Genomic DNA, 21,025 nt, shown 5'->3' on the forward strand with positions numbered 1-21,025 from the left:
CTGCAAGGAAGGTCAGAGCCACCCACATCCTCTAGTAATGTTACTGTTAACATACCAGTGGAAGTAGCCTGGCTGAAGACTAGACTTCAATTAATGCTCAGAAAAAACTGAGTAAATTAACCATGCTCATTCCATAATTGGGTTCATCTCTGAAAACAGGAAAGCAAAAAAATTATGACTGTGTTCAACACTTGGGAAGGTGACAAACATCAACAGTAAGTGAAATTTAAGATGCTACTGTAACTAAACAGGACACCTGGTGTCACAACTCTCAGCTTTTAATAGCTGAAAGGAGGTGAAAATCAGTTTATTCATCATTTCAGAAGACAAAGTGCTATAAAATTTTACTTTTTAAATAACATTATTACAAGAAAGCTAACTGTTATTGCCCATTATTACATTGGTCATCAATTTCTTTCTTAAGATCCTGTCATCAGCTTTCTATACTTTTCAAACAACCTTTCAGCATTTGCACTGAAGACTTCCATGTTTGCCAAGACTTAACCTGTGTTTGGAAAATTTCATCCAGCATAGCTATTTCCAGAAGGCGAAGGGACAATTTTTTTGCTCACTATTAATTGCTAATCTTTTTAGCAATGATGCACCAGTGTGGGCTCAGAACTTTCTCAGTGTATTTTTTTGTTGCAGAGATCGGCATTAGCACGCCCAAATTTTGGCAATTTGAAGAATATGCAAATTGAAAGCCTGAAGATGACTTTAGTTTGTGTTAAAGCTCAGAATTTTAACTTCAGCTAAACTCTCTGAAAGACTCCCAGATTCTGCATGGGCTCTTAATGTAGCCACTATCAGATGCCAGTATATTTCAGCATCTGAACTGATGCATCAGATTGTTTTTTGTTGTTGTTGTTGTTATTACAGTTTGTAAGTGAATAAGTTTGCAAGTGAAAAAGGAAAAATATACAGGGACAGACTCTCCTAACTGTTCTTTTTTGAGCTGAAAATTGTAAGCCAGAAGTCTAAGAAATAGAATCTGTTGTCAGAAAACTTATATAGCTTAAAAAATAGGTATCTGAAAACTAAGATAAAACAGTGAAAACTGTTGGACTGGAAAGATACACTGTGATTATGAGAGAAATGAAGGGTGATAAATGAGTATTTCAGGAATACGATCACCCCAAACAGAAAACATATTGTTCCTTTGTTCCAAATGATGACAGTTCACAATCTCATCCTCCAGATCCAACTGTCAAAATCAACTTATATCTGCATCACAGAAGTAGATAAGCACTCTCCAGTCTAAAGTAATGCTTGGGAAAAAGAAGGAAGCGTATCAACTCCTCCCACTATCTCTGCTTTTAAAAATACTACATAAAATGTCATACCTCCCAATTGTTTATTGTCTTCACGTGAAGCTTCAAGGAATCATTTCACTTGAATGTCATTTCAGACTGTCATTTGCATCTCAATTTTGATTTATTTTGCAAAATGCAGCATGGCTACAATCCTTCGATTTGCAGCCTTCCTAAACTGGGAACATCCTTTCTTGCTTACCCAATAAATAAAATATTCAATTGAAATTGAGTATCATCAGAAAGTTTCTTTTCCACACAACTGTACCGACACAACAGCATTAGGACTTGCTCTGCAACCTGAGAGTATTAACGGCAGAGGAAGGTTTTCAAAAAGATAGACAGTATTTGCAGAAATCTGTATTTAGATACTGCTTAGCTATATAGAATATTGACATGACAAAGTGACTGAGTTTTAAGAAGAAGGTTGTCATTATCAAGCTACTAATCCACTCCTGTTATGCCACTGCCAATCATACTGGAATGGAGAAGTTGTTGGGGAAGATAATTCAGAGAGTGGTTGATGCCATTTCAAAGGTTTTTTCTTCACTCTACAAATGATGGATATGGAAGGTTATAGGAGGTTCCCTTGCTTCATCTGTGTCTCAGCTGCTACTCAGACATGTCTTATTTTTTGTTTTCCCAGCCTCTTTCAGCTCTACATCAACAGAATATGCTATTACTTCATCACACTTCAGGTTCTTTTGAATCATTTTGGACCTTTCACTGCCACTTGCCAGCATGGAAGGATGGTCAGTGCCAGGACTTCCCCACAGCTCTTGCTTGGCCAAAGGCATGCAAGATGACTAGCGTATTTCTGGAGCTGATCCTACTGAAATGAACGGCATCTCTGTTGCACTTCGGAAACATTGGCTCCTAGTCCTAAAGTACATTCTGGCAAGCCTGATTGCCTCCAGAACATCTGCGATCACCACCAGTCATCTGCTGAGCAGTGGCGGGCATACATGGGCACTCTCTTGGGTGCCAAGCTCATTTCCACCCCATTCACCTTCTGTACATTAAATACAGCAGCAGAGTAGAAAGCCTGGGGCCAAACAGAAATGGTCCCACAGCCATAACTAGTGCCTGTGGCTCAAATCCTCAATTCTGAGTGAAGCGATGTGCAATTTGAGGCAGTTTATTTCTCTGAGGTTGCCTTTTGTATTATATTGTTTATTTACTGCATTGGAAAGCAAGGTAGTATTTTATAGATTATTTCTCATCACGGCCTCAGCTTTTAGCACTTTGCCTTCTGTGCAAAAGTGATTATCCTTTCCCAGCCTCAGCTCCATTCCCACCAACTCACAACCCTCTCATAAGACCTCTTCCTCATAACAGTCTGAAGTCCACAAATTTCTTCTCTGCCATTAGAGCTGGGAAATCTACTGATTGAAAGGATAATTTAAGGTTTTGTAAACAATGAATAACAGAAAACTGCAAAAATTTTCTTAACAGGAAGTAAATTTTGACCTGTTTTCAGGTAGGGTTAGATATAAGAATCGCTGTTGTGATGTATACCCACAGAAACTCTGCTTCAAAAATGTATTCTCTGATGTGGAGATGGGGAAGGGATGAACTATAAACGAAAAATCTATAAAATCTAGGAGCACGGATTCGAATAAGATAGAGATACAGTGGGAGCTTGGATTTTGGTCATTCATGCTGCTGCTCCTTCAGCCCATCAAACTGACTGCTGATGTGAACTTCTTCTAAGTACATGCAATGATAGAATGATGTAGTGATACCTCCATTCTGACTTGCACTGCATACAGATGGATGTGCCTGTTCCGTTGTCACTAAAACCTCCTACAAGGACTGCATGATGTTGTGATGGTGCTGTCATGGTAAGAGTGGCTCCAAGCATTTGATGCAGCCCTTCCCTTCTGGGAGACGTTTTGTGGGAAAGGAATAACTGAGCATAACCTGCTGACCACAGGTATTTGAAAGGAGAAAGAGATTATTGACTTCAGCTGACTGCAGCTCTACTGTTCATCCTTAGGCAAATATTCAGCTAAGGAATCCTACAAAAGCTGACATCAACAGCTCCATGTCCTTCTTGCCCATATCAACTGCTTACCTCTTTTTCTACAAAGAAGTTAATGACTTCTGCACGGAAAGGAGGCAGGTTCCAAGAATCCCTACTGCACTGAGGTTCTAATCCTGGTCCAAAAGATGACAGGATGGTGCACCTTTCAACAGACGGGGACAGTGATCTGTCCTGGGCCTGTTTGTGAGACAACCTCAGCCACTGCTGTCCCCTGCAGAAACATCCTTACCAAGGTTAAGAAGCACAGGGGGCAAAAGTTCCCAGTGAAAAATGCTCAGAATAAAGACATCTGGCAGTGCCACGTTGCTGCCAAACCTGTGGGTACAGCTGGGAGAAAGTACAGAAAACTTTTGAGAGTAAAATAAAGCACAGGAGTTCCAGCATTCTCACAAAGATATCAGAAAAGGATGCATCCATCCTCAGGGATATGTAAAGGTTATAAGTGAGGATTGTTCAGAGCAAAAAGGCAAGATACAACAAGCAAGAAAGGCCATTAATCCTGGTAAGAAGGTCTCAATCCTGACAACGTAAAATTCTTCCATTTCTTCAAGAGAGCTTTAATCCAGCAGAATAAAATCATACATAAACAGAGTGAAAATATGATGTAACCTCATATCAAACCCTAAAAATTCCCTGCATTTGTAATTTCCACTATTACTCAAGTCAAGCTGGGACCCATTTATTTGCTGTTTAGCACTTTGCATGGGTTACAGGCTATGGGATTTTCTTCTGTCTGTTGGACTAGCGGTAAGGAGCAGGATGCAGAAGTTAAATGTAAACTACCCTAGGCATAGCCATGCTGTAAACCACTGGCAGGTAAGTGGCATCACTTCCCTGGATTTACACACATTCATAAAAACATAATTTGATGACTTAAAGGTACTGAAAGCATTACCATTGTTTATACTTTTATGAACATGCATTTCTAGCTGAAGAAATACTACTGATATATTTGTTTACCTGCACTATACATCCCTTTGAACTCAGTATCTACACACCTGTGTATAAATTATTGGGCTTCTAAATCCTGTTCCTATTTTTAAATTCAAATAAATACAAACAATCTCATTTAAATGTTATATCATAGGCTAATGTGTGAAGATTTTTTCTGTCTTAGGATATGTAGCAAAACTAACTTATACTCAAACAGTATGGTTCATGAAGTCTATGGGGAATTTTAGGCAGGAGGAAATACTCAACATCCTTACAGTAAGTATTTAACACCTCATCACCTTTGGCTCATTTGGTTACCACAGCATTTGAAATGCATATCTGTTCAGTGAACTCATTCTCAGCTGTAGCTGCAGGGAGAAAAAAATACAATCAGTCCAAAAAACAAGATCTTCAGACATATACACTAAATAAAAACAACACTGAAAGATCTTCCCCTCAAAACCATACTAAACCTTGAAGCTTAGCAGCCTTATAAACTATTTTCCAATGCAGAGATGGTCAGGCAATCCTAACTGTTGGATGTGCAAGGAAAAAAAAAACAACAGAATACTATATTCTTCCCTCAAATCTAAGAAAACCCAGCTCCTTCTGAAATTATTGAGAGATGTACAGATAATCAAGATTCAAGCACTATGAGATACTAGAGTTTTTTTAAAACATTAATATATAATTCATCACCATATTGCTTACATCCACCCATGCAAAACACCCACTGGATCAGGCTCTCCCACACATAAAAATATTTAACTAGGTAAGACTTTCCTCATCAAATGAAATCATCAAACTTTAATTCAGGGTTCAAATTCAAACCCACCTTCCTCACTCGCTCATATACATAAAAAGTAAACAAATGACTAGAAAGAAATTGCTTAGTATGCAGCCCCTGGAAACCATGGAGACTTCTGTTATGAGTCTGTGAGCTTTCATGATGAACCTCAAATTAAAAATGAAATTATGTAACACTGCCATGCCACTCCAAAAAAGTACTGTTTATATCCATTATAACTACTCATGTTTTCTCTCTACCCCCATTTGCAACCTGCTCACTTTTGTCTTTCCTAAATGAGTGTCATTCAATTTGATGGAAAGTTTGTAGGATGAGGAATAAAAATCTCTGGATTGCGTTTTTAGGTTATATGATACGTTCAAATAGAGTACCAAGCTTCAATGCGAAGTTATGGCTTTATTTCCTTCCCTTAGGATGCTGGGGGGTTATTTATTTCTTTGTTTATTTTTCTCTGTGTATGTTAACATTGTTATAATTTTGTAATAGTAATAAAAAGAATGAAAATAAAGGTAAATCAGTTTGGAGGGTTTTTGTCATTCACTAACATAAATATATTTCATATTCTGTGAATAGAGAAATAACCTACAATGTTACTGACTGCTTACCTAACAAACTATAATGTTATTTACTCAAGGTTATTGTGGACCATAGTAAGCTAGCACATCCTTTTAAGAGCTGAGTAACAAATTGGCACCAGAAGGTAGCACTATTATTTTGCATAATAACTATTTAGCACCATCAGCCAGCTGAAGGATTTGCCTGTTTCCTTGTGGTGGTGATCTTACACAGTGAGTGCATCTTTCTGCAAGGTGTGGTCGAACAAGGAAACGCTCCTGATATGCAGAAGTCTCAATCCACCTGTGCTGCTCAGCACAGCGCCTCAGCAGCCAAAAATCTCTATGGGACTGAAGCCGAACACCATTTTTCTCCCTTAGTGTACCTCCAAAAAATCCTTATAAGTTCAGTTCACAGTCACAAAGAATCACAGAATCACAGGGGTCAGAAGGGACCTCAAGAGATCACCAAAGTCCAACACCCCTGCTAAAGCAGATACCCTGCAAAGGGTTGCTCAGTTAGGTGTCCAGATGGGTACTGAGTATCTCCATAGAAGAAGACTCCACAACCTCTCTGCGTGCCCTGTTTCAGTGCTCCATTACCCTTACCATAAAGATGTGCTTCTGCATGCTTGTATGGAACTTCCCATGTTCACATTTTAGGCCACTGCTCCTTGCCCTACCACTACACACCACTAAGAAGAACCTGGTTGCATCTATTTGCCTTCCACTTTACTGAAGATATTTATAAACATTTATCAGATCTCCTCTCAGTCTTCTTTTCCTGAGGTTGAACAGACCCAGGTTACTCAGCCTTTCCTATACGGGAGATGCTCCAGGCCTTAATCCCCTTTGTCACCTTCTGCTGGACTCCTTCCAGGAGATCCCTGTCTTTTTGAACTGGGGAGCGCAGAACTGGACGTGCTACACTAAATGTGGCCTCACCAGGTCAGAGTAGAGGTCAGCTCCATCTACATATTTCACTTACTGAATCTTGCTTTTCCCCAAGTGATAGATGGGCCAGGAAAATTTTCTCTTCTCTTTTAAACCCATTCAGAGTCATTCAGGGGCTTGTGATGAAAAGGATACACAGCTCAGCAAGGTCAAATACACACCTCACACCTACATAAGGATCATCTATTTCTTCCAGATACTTCATACCTAACAGAATTGGAGTGATTTAAAGGAAACACTGGAAAAATGAAGTGATTAACAATCAAAATACAACAGGCATCCCTTGATAGCAAAGTATTTGATCATAATAAACCAAGGATCTGCATTGATGTCAGAGGAAGAAGGAAGTCAAGAGGCAGCTTTCCTCTGAAAGTACACTATATCCCTATGTCTTCCTAACAGAAATGACAAATGAGACATTCATAATACTGCATTTATTTTCCCTTCTTTTACCAGGACATTTATGAATGCCTGACTGAGCTGGATCAATATTTTCAGTTAGCAGAAAATCTGATTCCTTTGAAACTTAGTATTTCAGCTAGGTTAAATGATTGCTAGGAATCAGAAGAGTAACCTAGGTATCTGTTCAGCAAAAATAAATAAATAAATAGTTTCTGAAACAGAGCTTTTTTTTATTTTTATCATTCAAAGCTGTAGCAAATTGATATGGTTACAGATTTAAATTAGGCGAAGTCACACGTGAAACATTTATGTATATATTAAACGAAATGGGAAAACCTATGAGAGAATATGGTAAATTATTATTCATCTGAAGCCTTTAAAATAAGAAAAGGCATATTCTTATTTAAACAGAAAACATAGGAAGGAGGTGACAGCATGATATTTTTTTGATATAATATAATATAATATGCCAGAGATCTTCAGATGGTCACAGCAGTCCAATTTGGTTTCAAAATCTACAGCCCTATAAAACATGGCATGGAACCTCCCCTCCTTGCCCTCTCTCAACAAAACGAGCACAGGAGAATCCTTCTGAAAAACTGAGAAATGTTTCTGCTTTCCATCTTTGTTTCCAATGAAAAAAATTCTCCCAAATTGCTGCTTTCCCATCAGTAACAGCATCCAAAGACACACTTCATAGTCAACCGCTCTATGAAGAGAAAAGCTGGCTTGGGGCATGTAATAAGCTACTTCCTTCATTGTCCTTTATATATTATTCCTAGAATTATTTCTTTTAGTGCCTTTACATGCCAATTAATGAAAAAAAAAGAAAAAAGAAAAAAGAAAAAAAAAAGAAAAACCAACCCACAGAACTCCACAGTACTTGATGCAAGAGCAGGTTAAGTACTAATCCTACTCCCATTTATGATATATTAGGCTTACCTATGGTGATGATGCCTGCTCCAAACAGCATCCCACAGTTTTTACATTACATCTGGTCTGTGTCATTTACATTTGTTGTATTCCAATCCTTGTTAACATACTTGAAATGATGCATCAACCGAGATGATGCTGGAAAAGCTGAGGTTCTGCTAGTGCATGACATCCACTTGTAACCAAGGATTTCACACACACATACAGACATATATGTGAGATTAGAAATGCAACAAAGATATGCACCAAGAAACCACCAGGAGTAGATTACACAATTCCTTAGCTGATTTGTTTAAAATACTTGCAATTCACACCTTCCTTTTAATTAAACCTTAAACAAACATTTAATTTGGGAACAGGACATTCTGTTGGTTACTTAAGCCTGCATTAATGAGCTGCAATGGCACCTCCACATTCACAAGCACATGCTCTCGTAAAATTGGCTTTGCCTGCATTTTTGTGCTATTCATCATGGAATCAACAGGCAAAAATCAGCTGGATCTCACTGTATTTGGACAACCCTAAGCACCACAACTAAATCACTGCAGGTCTGTTTGCAGTGGCATTGCAAGGGAGCACAGTGACACAATAGATTCACCAGAACACAGTACCTGGTCAGTAGCGGGAATCGACTCCCATCTACGCTTCAGCAAGTACAGAGATTTCCGGCTCATGGTTTTGAATCTGCTCTAGAGGCTTTTCACACTCAAGAAAAAGGCTTCTTCCGAAACAGTGCTGAGAACCTTATTTCTGACTCCTCTGCTTCATGGCTGTAGACGGCAGAGCTCCCCGACGTACAGAAGTTTTGAAAGCTGCAGGGTTCAGACCGGTTTTTCCCAAGCTTCCTCCGTTTCTTTAAAGCATCTGTCTCCTTATAGTGCCAGGACAAAGGGAATCAGGCGAGATAGTGAAAAGCCTAGCTTTCACTGACGAATTACCTCGCAGAAGCATGAAGTAGGTAGACAACACCAGACGCACTCAATCTGAAAATAGCTGTTGCTTAGGAACTGGAGGGGTAAAACGCAGCACCTCAGATATATAATTGAGAGCTTTTTATATTTAAAGAGAATTAAAAACACTGGACCTTACTGTTTCTTTCCTGATCACCATCCCTTTATGATGCTGGAAGAACGATCACTCGATTCCACTGAATCCTGGGGCTACGCCTACATCTTCAGCAAGCCAAACAAGGCTTGATGACAGAGCAGCAAACAACTCCCATGCATTCAAGGTCCTTGAAAATGGCTGCAGAAAGTGTATTGTGGATGCCACTTGAAGTACCGTTGAATAATTAAAATACAGTTTGCCTAATTGCCAAGAACTGATTCTAGTAGTCCCATTTTCTTTTTACATGTACTGACATTAGAAATAAACATGGATATTTTCCCCTTGCACAAGTTAGATGACGTGTTTTATACACAGAAAGACTTCCTTAGGTGAGGTAAAAATTCCTAAGCATTTAGGAATTTTTCAAATTTGGAATTCTAGTTCTGAAGTTTTAGTTGTGGATCTCAATCAGTCTTAATCTTAAAATTCAAGCATGCAACATAATAAAATCCACTTTGCACTTTCTGCATGATATCACATCTAGAGAATAAGTTTTTCACAGGAAGAATTAACAGCAGGAAGTCTTATTTCTAGAGATTAAAAAATGAAGGAATAAATGAAGAGGTATGTACTGCCATTTACTCTTTCTAAATCAACATGCAATTCTCACTAGTAGTTTTAAAGAAAAGTTATTTTAACTGAAAGCACGTGCTTACAACTATACAAGGGCTGCTCTGAAAGTAACGCCTCCTATTTTACTATATTGGCTCATAATGTCAGAGGCGGATGTAGTAGAGGTTGAACCTTCCAACCAATATCCTGTGGCACCTTGTTGCTGTGTGACAGATGACAGCAGAGAGGCAGTCTGACAAAATACTGTCTGAAATGGAAATGCGTGTGAAGCAAAGGTGTGACACTGAATTCTACCATACAGGAAAAATGCAAGCCAGTGACATTCATCAACACCTCCTGAATGTTCACGGAGACCAAACAGTGGATGTGAGCACAGTGAGGTGGTAGGTGGTGTGTTTTGAACCAATACGAGGCTGAAGATGACAATTTCCTAGATCAGAGTATTAATCAGTAACCACTACTAGCTGGAGTCAAAAGGGCAGTCCATGGAGAGGCAACATGGGAATTCCCCATCAAAGAAAAAGTTCAAGACATAGTCCTTGGTGGGTAAAGTGATGTTCACTGTCTTCTAGGTTAGGAAAGGGTTGATCATTCTGGATTTCCTGGAAACCTTACCAAACCGTCAGCTCTGACACTGACTAAACCCAAGGCTCAAACTTTCAGTCAGGAAAGAAGAAGACAATCTTTCTCTGGCAACATAACACCAGGCCCCGCACCAGTTTGAAGACCATGAAGCGCACTGCCAATCTTGGCTGGACTGTCCTACCACACCCACTGAACAGTCTGGATTTGGTGCCTTCTGACTTCTGTCTGTTGGGGCTAGTGAAAAATGGACTGTGTGAGCCACATTTTCCTAGCAATGATACTGTCACAGAAGCTGTGAAACAGTGGATCACTTCTGCTGGTGCAGATTTTTATGAGCGTGACACGAAGGCTCTTGTTCATCACTGGCAAAAAATGCATAGCTAATGGTGGTGACTATGTTGGAAAATTGCATTTTGTAGCTGAGAACTTGCTCTACCAAATAGTGCTATTGTGCTCTTTCTAACTGTTTCCATGGAAATGAATACGACGCATTATTTTCAGAGTGATCTCTGTACTTATGTGTGCAATCTCTAATGGACTCAGCGAGGCACTGGTGTGGAAGTCAGGAGCAAGTTACTTTTTTACTTGTTCCATACATTCTACTGAATTACAGATGCTTATGAGGAGACAAACTCCTGCAAATAGAAATTCCTAAAGGATTAAGACTGACATCCAGTGCTACCTGTAACTCTTTCAGTTTGCTACAAGCAGAAAAATAAACATATTTTCGAAATGGTTCGTTAAGAACTATGACATGCACTAGAATATTTTCCTTTTATATTTCAAACATAAACCATAGAAAATCTATTAGTTCTAAAACAAATCATGACAGGATTAGAGTTCTACTTAATGAGTCTAGGTAGAATAATCTGATGAGGTTATATGTGAATTTTAATTTTACATTATGGTAACCCAGTAGTTCCACTTGCTTTCAAGTAACGTTGCTAACACACACACAGGTGGCTCCCTAAGATGTGTCTTCCCACTTTCCTCATAAGATTTAAAGGATCACTGAAGACCAAGAGAATCCACACCCCCTTTCTTCTCCTGTTGTTACTTGCCCAGTCACTGGCCAATAAACACCTCTCGGTTTCCAAGTCCCATTTTTCTGCTGGAGGAAAGATCCTCAGACCTAGGGAAACCCCACAAGCAGTGACAGGACAGTTCCCACACGCAATTTCCAGTCCATCTCGAAAGAAAATTACTCACCTTATTTTTTAAACAGGACCTTGTTAAACAAAGGATAAGTTTACTAAGGATAGAAATTGGAAACAATGCAACTGAATCACAAAAGGATTAAACCTCCTATCTTTTATATTGTATGTAAAAATTGTCCTCAACTTTTTCTCACCTTCAAAGAAATTATGTTTAACATTTGCTATCATAAGACAGTTTTCATAGTCATATAAGTAAGTCTGAAGCTATAGTACAATGAAATAAACCTCTTTTTGCTCCACTACTGAAAATCTTCTAGTTATTTCCTGTGACAGAGTATTATGACACCACATGCTGCTTAGAGAGCTTGGATCCTTTTTTTTTTCCCCTCGCCTTATTCAAGATCCCGTAACATTTCTGTGGCATATACTGATTGACAGATTTACAACATTCTTCCAAGATTTATAATACTTTGTAGAAGTTTGGAAAGCACCCACACATGGAAAAAATGAAATAAAAGAGTACTGAGAAATAACTTGATCAAAACTATGTACTTAAAGATGAATACCTACACAGATTTTCAGAGAACCATAGAATCATAGAATGGCTTGGATAGGAAAGGACCTACCTCAAAGATCATATAGTTTCAATCTCCATGCCAAAAACAGAGCTGTCAACCACTAAATCAGGCATTAGATCAGATTGCCCATGGCCCCATCCAACCTGGGCTTGAACACCTCCTGGGACAGGGCAATCACAACCTCTCTGGACAACCTGTTCCAACACCTCACCACCCTTTCAGTGAAAAATTCACTCCCTAATCTAAATCTCCCCTCTTTGAGTTTAAACCGCCCTACCACTATCTACCTGTGTAAAAAGTTTATTTTCCTCCTCCGGTTTTCTTCAGTTTTGAAGGAACACACTTTCAGGGGTTACCATGACATAACAGTTTTGAAAAGTTCTCAAACAACTGGATAGAATTTACTGAAATTTCTATCTTTCCATCACAAACTAGCTTGCTCTTAGGGAAAAATCAGCTCTTAATCCGCCTTATACTGTATAATGAAATGCTAAACATCCTGCAAATTTCAAGATGGATTTGAAGTAAGATGTGAGGCAAAAGACTAAAAATTTTAGGGAAAAAATGTACAATTCTACAATCACAAGGGCAAGAAAGTAAAAGGATGGTTTAGTAAAAGAGCTCTGCACTGGAAACAGCAAACCGTGTATATTAACAAAACATGTAGCAGCTTTCAGATTCATATACAATATTTTGTCAATAAAAAGGCTGCTTCTCCAGTGATTTTTGCAAGGGAGAAGATGAAGGATACTCCAATAACTACCCTATTGAAATCAAGGCTGCAAATAGCCAGGTAGCTTCATAGCAGCAGGGCTTGTTTATTATCTATTTAGACTTAGATGTTCACAAATCTTTCATCTGAAAAGCAGATCTAAAATACAGAAGCCCTAATAGCGTATGTATATAATTTCAGTACCAGACGGGCGATATTGCTTTTCCCAAGCATGAAAATTCATGAGCATCGTATTTGTAGCAGTATCTCCCTTGCAGTAATTCTAATTCTACAGATAATTGTAAAGAGTTTCAGCGTGATGCTATTAACCGTAATAGCATAACTTCCTTTCAGCGATGAGTCAACAGCAAACCAGCAGCTACGCATAGTTTCCCCCCACCTCCCTGTACAGTTCTAACACCACTAATCCCTTTATTATTGAAGAAGATGAGAAAGCCATCCAAGTTTTACAAGTTTGTCAGGATTTTTTGAAAGAACACACTTTATTTGAAATTGAATTCCTTTGTGTTGCTATTTTGATGAATATAGTAGGATAAGAAATGCTTTTTCAGCACATGTGATACATCTTTCTGATACTAAAATAAACTTCTTTCTGCTGTAATACTCAGCTCTGCTTGATTCAACTGCTTGGATTAGAGCTCAGAAATTACAGTAGAGAAAGCTATGACAGTTTTATACTTTTTTTCTACTGATTCAATCTTTCACATATTAATAAAATGAACAATTTTGTCAATCTTAGAAAACTTGCTTGAATACCTCAGACTTACAAAAAGAAATACACAATATCAAGTAACTGACCTGTGATCCTCTGGGTCCTCGTTTGTGATCCCATTCAGAATGTCCCATGAGCTAAAAATAAATCACAAAGAAAAGCACAGGTAAGTGATAAATTGCACCAATTTGCTTTGAAACATTCACGCTTTGATGTTCATCAAAAATTTCCTTTGAGAGGAAAAAAAAAATCTTTTATGATTTAATTCACATCGCTTTTAGCTTCATGATGAGAGTGAGAAGTCTTCAGAGGTGTCATTGTAAGTTTGTACCTGTATGGTCAAATCACATCGAGCATCACCATGAGCACGACACTGCTCGTGCCAATAAAATTTCCACTGTCAGATTCAGTGTTTGCCAAATGTTTGCAGTAGAACTGGCAAAAGGAGAGCTGACATTTCAATGAGATCACCAAATCCAGTGGACTCTTTGTTAAGTCACAGTGTATTTTTTTTATACCAGGCATGAAAATCAGTGACAGCTTTAATTTTGTTTCACCACTGAATTATTCTAGAACTCCTCAAGGTAATAAATGAGTAGAGGTACATCCTCAAAAGGAAAGTTGGGAGTCACTGCATAACAGGAAAGTAAAGACAGGGTATAGAGATGATGATTCTTGTGGAAATTACGAAGACATGTGATGGTAGTACGCGGCTCTTGAGTTAAAGAGAAGAGAAGCATTAATTACAGCCCAACTTAAGCTCTCAAATCCTCTGCAAAGTACTCCAGCAGGCTGTGTTGTGAAAAGTATTCAGGTGTTGAACTGTGTAAGATGGACCCCAGCAGAAAAGAGTCTTCATCTTTTTCTATTACACTTCATAATATACTTCATACACCTTTATACAATTCATAATGATGTAAGGGGAAATTTTTTACTGAGAAGTGAGGTGCTGGAACAGGTTGCCAGGTGAGGCTGTAGATGCTCCGTCCCTGCAGGTGTTCAAGGCTAGGTTGCATGGGGCCCTGGGCAATCTGATCTAGCACTACCACCTGGCAGCCATGCCCGTGGCAGGGGGTTGGGACTCGATGATCCTCGAGGTTCCTTCCAATCCAACCCATTCTATGATCTTATGATAACAGTAAAATAATACAGACACTCACTCTCTTTCTCTAATCAGCATACAGTTTGTATACATTTGTTCTTTCCACAGGAATGATGAGGGAACAGAAAAGAGGAGAGAAGATATGCGGTAGGCTTCATTACTTCTATATGTACCTGCAGGTTACGTGCAAACGTGAACTACTGACACCAAAGCTATTCTCAAGCCTGACAAAAAACCTAGGAAGGCCCCAGCGAGTGACCAGGCACAGTGTGGTGCTGCCCACGCTGTCCAGCACAAAGGTCGTACTTCTCAGTGTTCTGCCAACACACATGCCAGCCCAGGAGCTCACTGTTCCTCAGTTGCCTAGGGATATCTTCTGGGTAAGCTTCGCTTTACCCAGAAAAGCACAGATTAATGCAAATATTAAAATACAGTGATGACAACAGGAGGGTTAATATGACACTCGGTGACTTGCAGTTGTAAGCATTTTCTTCTTCCTTTCCCCTCCCCCAGAATTCCTTCGTAAAGGAAATGCCTTCTTCCACATTAGAGGTAAGCAAAGAGATTTACAACCTATGCTTATTGCAAAACATTCATCCTAAGACAAAAGAGACTAAAAATACTTTTGAAAAAAGACGAAAGGCAGAGACATCTCATATGAAATTTGTATCTTCTCCATCAACTGTTCTTAGCCACCTTCTTTTCTGTAACTTACTACATATAATTGCCCACTCCCATAATTTGAGATAAACTAGCCACACAGGTAAGTATCAAAGATCAGAAGTTTCATGCTGTAAAAAAAACCAAACTAATACAGTCTTATGACTAACCTTGTTTTAATGCAATTGTTTTTCTTTCTCATATTCTGTTGGTGGAAATACTGGCTGTGTCAGGTTTCCTGACAGTTTCTCCATACTATAGTGTTTGCTCATCTCTGTATTAAACAGAGCTTTGATGTTTATGAAAGCTGGCTTCTTGGTAAATGATCAGTATGGAAAAGATACAAGAGATGTATTCAATAAAGGCTATGTGCCTCACAGAATTTCTGCTCAGACCCTCATACCTATGCTGCCTCTCTGTCTCCTGCACATCGGTACCAACATCTCTTCTGTTTCAGGGAAGTGGTATCCGCCTTTTTCATTTGCTTGGCTGAAGAAAAAGTAATTTGGCATGAAGCTGACCACCTGCTACTTCCAGTATGATAAAGGATATCTTTACCAATAATGTTTAACAATGAACTTAACACAAAATAGACGCCATTTCACAGTTAAGAAAAAAGGCATAATGCTACAGGTCTGACTGTGGTTGTTGTGGTTCTCTTACAGACGCCTGGAAGCACTTATCACACCCTCAAAATACAACTCAGCATGAGATCCCACTGCAAGGATTTTTATGCTCCTATCCTCACCAAGTCCACAGTCTATTGAAGAGCAAATGATGGCCTAACTAACACCATGAAGATTAAGAAACGCAGTTAAGTGTCAAGCTCAGGTGGTTACCTGTGACTACCACCAATCCTCAAGCTCACATCCAGACCTTTTCTACATGCAGTGACTTCAAGCACAACTCGTTCACCCCGTTCCTGAGTCACAGTCTGATGCTTCACATCTCGGACAGCTCCTGGAGCAATCTCCTGCAATTCCTTGGCCTCACTACACCCCTGTAGTGCCTTGATGCTTCTCCTGTGTCTTTCAAGGACCTTTTGGTCAGGTCAAATAAGGCAGCTAAGATCACAGAATCACAGAATCATAGAATCGCAAGGTTGGAAACGACCTGCAAGATGATAGTCCATTGCCTCTAACAACTATTCCATTCTCTACTTTTCAGCATTTAGCTACCAAAATCACTTACTGAAGAGAGGACAAAGTCACCAACGGGGTGACCTGTGATAAATGTATTGGGACCAGTAGAGCAACCCCTTGCTTATTTTGGCAATGAATCTGGTACTGTTTTATTAGCAAACTGCTACATCCATGAATCCATATTTCATTTAATTTCTCCACAAATGTGTCTTCATGGAATCAGATGTATTTGTATTTTTTGCTGATAGATCAATTGCCCCTAGTGTAAAACAATTGCTACATTGTCGTTCTCTCTTTAAATGTCACGTACTAAGCCAGTAACTTCTACTGAATTATCCTCTGGTTGTTACCAGCTAAATTGAGGAACATAAAGAAGGAAAAGAGGAGTTCTGGCCTACTATGAGCTCTTGTCAACTCTAAACAGTTCTTAAGCATAGTAATAAAATATACGACTCTATAAAGTCAACATTTTTCCTCTGATTTTTGTAATCTACCAATATTTGCTTGGCTTTAAAATACATTTCTTCCTCACACTCTAGAAAACAGTTTTCAAGTCATGCTAGAATGTTCTTGGCATATTTGCAATGGTTCACAGTAACCAAGGAGTGAAGGAATTAAAAAAAATACAGAATGGCTTTAATTTTTTAGACAGAAAACAAACATAAAACTATTGTAACAAAATCTCTGTCAAGTCAACCTACAACAACCTACAGAGGTACAATTGCATAGGTATGACACCCTTTAGCTCAGTACGCCACACTGCGCTAAATGAACTGTATGGGTTGGAAGGGACCTCTGGAAAGGCAGTTCAACTCTGCTGCTAAAGCAGGTTCCCTTGAGTGGATGACAAAGGAATGCATCCAGACAGGTTTTCAGTATCTCCAGAGAAAGGAGCTCCATGATCTCTCTGGCCAGTCTGTTTCAGTGCTCTGTTACCTTAAAAATACCCTCACATTCAGATAAAACTTCCTATGCTCCAGTTTCTGCCCATTGCCCCTGTTTTTGCTTCTGGGCACCACTGAAAAGAGCCTGGCATCATCCACTTAACTCCCCCTCATTAGATATTTATAAGCATTGATAGACCCCCTCTCAGCCTTCTCTTCTCCAGTCTGAACAGTCCCAGGTTTCTCAGCCCTTCCTCAGAAGGGAGATACTCCACGTCCCTCATCATCGTTGTTGCCCTTTGGCCCCTCTCCAGAAGTTTCTTGTCGTTCCTGAACAAAGGAGCCCAGAACTGGACACAGAACTCCAGATGTGGCCTTACCAAGACAGAGAGGTGGAGTATCACCTCCCTCAATGCTCTTTTTAACATACCACAGGATACCTCTGGCCTTCTTGGCCACAAGAGCACACTGTCAGCTCATGGCCAACCTGTTATCAACCAGAATGTCCAGGTTCTTCTCTGCAAAGCTCTTTTCCAGCTCCTTTCCTAAATCTGTACTTATGCATGCAGTTATTCCTCCCCAGGTTCAGACCCTATTTGCCCTTGCTGAATTTCATCAGGTCTCCGCCCAACTCTACAGCCTGTCCAGGTCTTGCTGAATGGCAGCACAGCCTTCTAGTTTGTTAGCCATAATGACAACAGTCAGAAACAGAGAGAACACACATAAACTACCTGAGTCAGAGTCAATCTTCTGAAACCAGAATATGAGCGGAAAAAAAGTATTTAATTGGTGTGTGCAAGTAAACAGAGAGGCAGACATAAAAGCACATTTGGAAGTAGAAGGATTTATGTTTATCACTAACAGAAGGGTTTGTTCCAGACCCTCCAATTTCCTCACCAAACTACTAGGAATTGATTTGGTCCAGAGTCATGGTAAATGACTTCAGATTACTCAATTACTGACCATGCTGGAGTTAAGCGTACCAGCAGCAGAAAAGGTAGGATAAAGCCAAAATCAAGCTCAAATATGCGGACATGAAGTTTATCTTGCTCAGAAGGCAAGCACCTACTTTGAATTTCATCCAAAACTGTCCTGGAAGCCTAGATCTGACAGTTTTAACTCAAAGAGAAAGGCTACTTTCAATAGCAAGAACAACTCCTGCATGTTCAAGAATGCTTAAAAAGATGGGCTCCATGGAAGCCAACTGGCTTGCTCTACCCTACAAATTAGCTAACAGGTCCATAGGGAAAACAGCCTCTCTCTCTCTCCTGGATCATGAGACATGAGGGTCAGGAATGGAGGAGGACAAGAATGGAAAGACCCTAACATCAAAATCATAGTCACAGAGAGAAAGAGGTGTGAAACAGAGCTAGTTCACTCTATATTTAAGGTGGAATCCTGTGCAGTAAAGTGAAGGTTTTTGTTTTTTTTTCCTATAAACACTACGAATTCTCCAGACTTTGTGGCTGTAAAACTAAAATTAGTATGCAAACCAGATGTACACTAGTGCAATTATACCTGCAAAGGAATAAGGAACAGCATGAGGGGCTGAGATACCTATGCTAAAGTAGAAAAATTAGCATCTTTGGCTCAGCTCTCACCTCTTTAAGTGCACTTCTATTTGGAGATTTAGTGAAACTCCCAGTACACGATTACATAAAAATCTCAACTTTCATTAAAATTCATAAGCCATATTTCTAACCCTCTTCAGTACTAAAGAACTGCAGGCAAATGTGAACTAGGCATACTGCAAAAGATCTGAATAAATCAAAAGAGAAAGTGGAGAATGACAAGTCAAATCTTCATAAACCTTTTTTTAGGTCTTGTTATTCCCTTCATTGTCTTTTCTGGCCTTGGTTTTAATTTTGGCACCTCTGAACTGAGAATACTACTAACTATGCTATGACATAAAAAAAAAAAAAGATAGAAAAGGCATATTCTTAGTAACATAGCTTGTATAATTAGGTATAAATAGCAGGTGGGGGGAATAAAGCATTTAAAATATAAGCAGTTTCATATACATTATTAAAAAGGGGAAGGAAACCAGTAGCAGAAAGCAACAGCGTTTGGAAACCACAGTTTTTTTGTTTTTTTTTTTAATTTAAGTAAATATAATACTGAACAGAATTTTATTAGCGGGAATGAGCAAATCTTTTCATGTTAAGTATTTCTGAGAACCAGTGAAGCAGAAATACTTAATGTTTAATAGAGGACTTTAAACCAATTCAGAGCCTACTCTAATTCTATTCAGATTACAGAGTCTATTGCTCTGGAATTGTATTTGGCACACATTCACAAATACACAGTATTTTTACAGCTATAAAGATAATTAAATAGTGATGGCTATGAAAGGTGAGTACAAAGCAGAGCACAGGAATGCTAGAGAAACAGGTCCTCTGCCCCATCTGACTGCAAGCCAACCAGTCGGCATCCAATATTCTCTGGTGAACTGTCTGCAATACACAAATAGGATAACCCAAGCTCCTCAGAACAGCTGAGGACCTGAAAAAACTGCCTTTTTATCACTCCTATTAGTATTCAGGACATGCAGCAGCAGTAAAATTAATTGCTGATGAACTTCTGAGAAGTCCTGGCTGGGTGTCAGCCAGCAATTTTAGGAGTTGCTTATACTTTGGGAACCAGTGTCCAGCAGCGCTAGATAGGAGCATCCAACCATTTTACAGGCTGGCACCTGGCCTCAACCTTTGCCAAAGAGCAGAGCCTGTATATAAACATGAGCATAACATCTTCCCTCTTTGGAAGAGATTTTGTTGAATGAGCATGTTGAGGATGTAAAACAGTGTCTCACTGTTGAGTTCTTTGACACTGCCTCCTTACAGCTCGCGCTGAATGCTGCACAGTCTGATACATATTCTCTGACTGAATGGATATTAGCTACGCTTCGGTCTGGATCATATTTCCACTGGTAAAAAGAAACTATTTGTTAACAGCATGTAGGCACAAAATGTTCCCAATACATTTCTTCTTCAGTGACAAAAAAAAAAAAAAAAAAGCAAAAAAAAAAAAAAAAGCACAAATTATAAATTATATCCTTGATTGCATATTAGAAGAAACATTTCTTAGAGGAGTCAAGTACATATTTTTTTGTACATGCTACTTTGAATGGAACTCCTTCTATGCAACAGGCTGATCCCTGTGCTCTGCTGGTACTAAACAATGTCATCTACTGATCTCGCTGACTTACGGAGCATCGCTTTGGTGTGGACACCATCCTTGCTGCATGATGAGCATGTATGTACACGGACACATAAGGGCATGACACACAGACAGCAGAATGCTCCAATACTTGGGAAACAATCCCTTTCCCTCCGCTGCTCACCAGCTTCCAGGGTCAGCTACATGCATGAGCTGTCAGAGCCAGAGCTGGGAGCCACATGCTTGCCCCATTGATCGCTCTGGCTGTGCTATCGGTGGGAAGAAAACTCTCCACACAAATGCTCCCAATGCTTCACAGCCCTGTGAACCATCAAGGTCAGCCCCTGTTCTGAGGCTGGTTAAAGAAAGTAAACATACGAGTCAAAACGAAAAAGACAACTAGCTAATTAAATGAATAAATTATGTAGAAAAAAAACAGACTTTCAGCTGCCTCCTCATCAAATAAGTCATTTCAAATGTTTGTGGGCTCCTGGACAACAGCTGGAAGAGAGATACAATTTTTAAATCAAGGCGCAGCCAGAAAAAATGCTTTGCTTTGGATCTTGGTGCTGCTTGGAACTGCAGGCAGGGACAGGGAGGTGGAAGAACAGGCCCGGGGAGTTTCCTCACAGGAGCATCCCCTATAGGCAGGGGGTGAATCTGGAGTGCCAGGGAAAGACACATGCAGCAGGAAG

General features: G+C 39.4%; 1 protein-coding gene across 1 annotated transcript in view; it reads right to left on the reverse strand.

Moving 5' to 3' along the window:
- The window catches only part of PDE3A (phosphodiesterase 3A), a gene marked incomplete at its 3' end in the record, with an annotated part of 237,920 nt that overhangs the window by 70,546 nt on the left and 146,349 nt on the right, over positions 1–21,025 (reverse strand). The window contains exon 2 of the mRNA XM_079540152.1: positions 13,473–13,523. Coding sequence (XP_079396278.1) covers positions 13,473–13,523 — 51 coding nt within the window. The remainder of the gene's footprint in view (positions 1–13,472; positions 13,524–21,025) is intronic.

This window comes from Tetrao urogallus (genome assembly GCF_951394365.1).
Source record: "Tetrao urogallus genome assembly, chromosome: 1".
Classification (NCBI taxonomy): Eukaryota; Metazoa; Chordata; class Aves; order Galliformes; family Phasianidae; genus Tetrao; species Tetrao urogallus.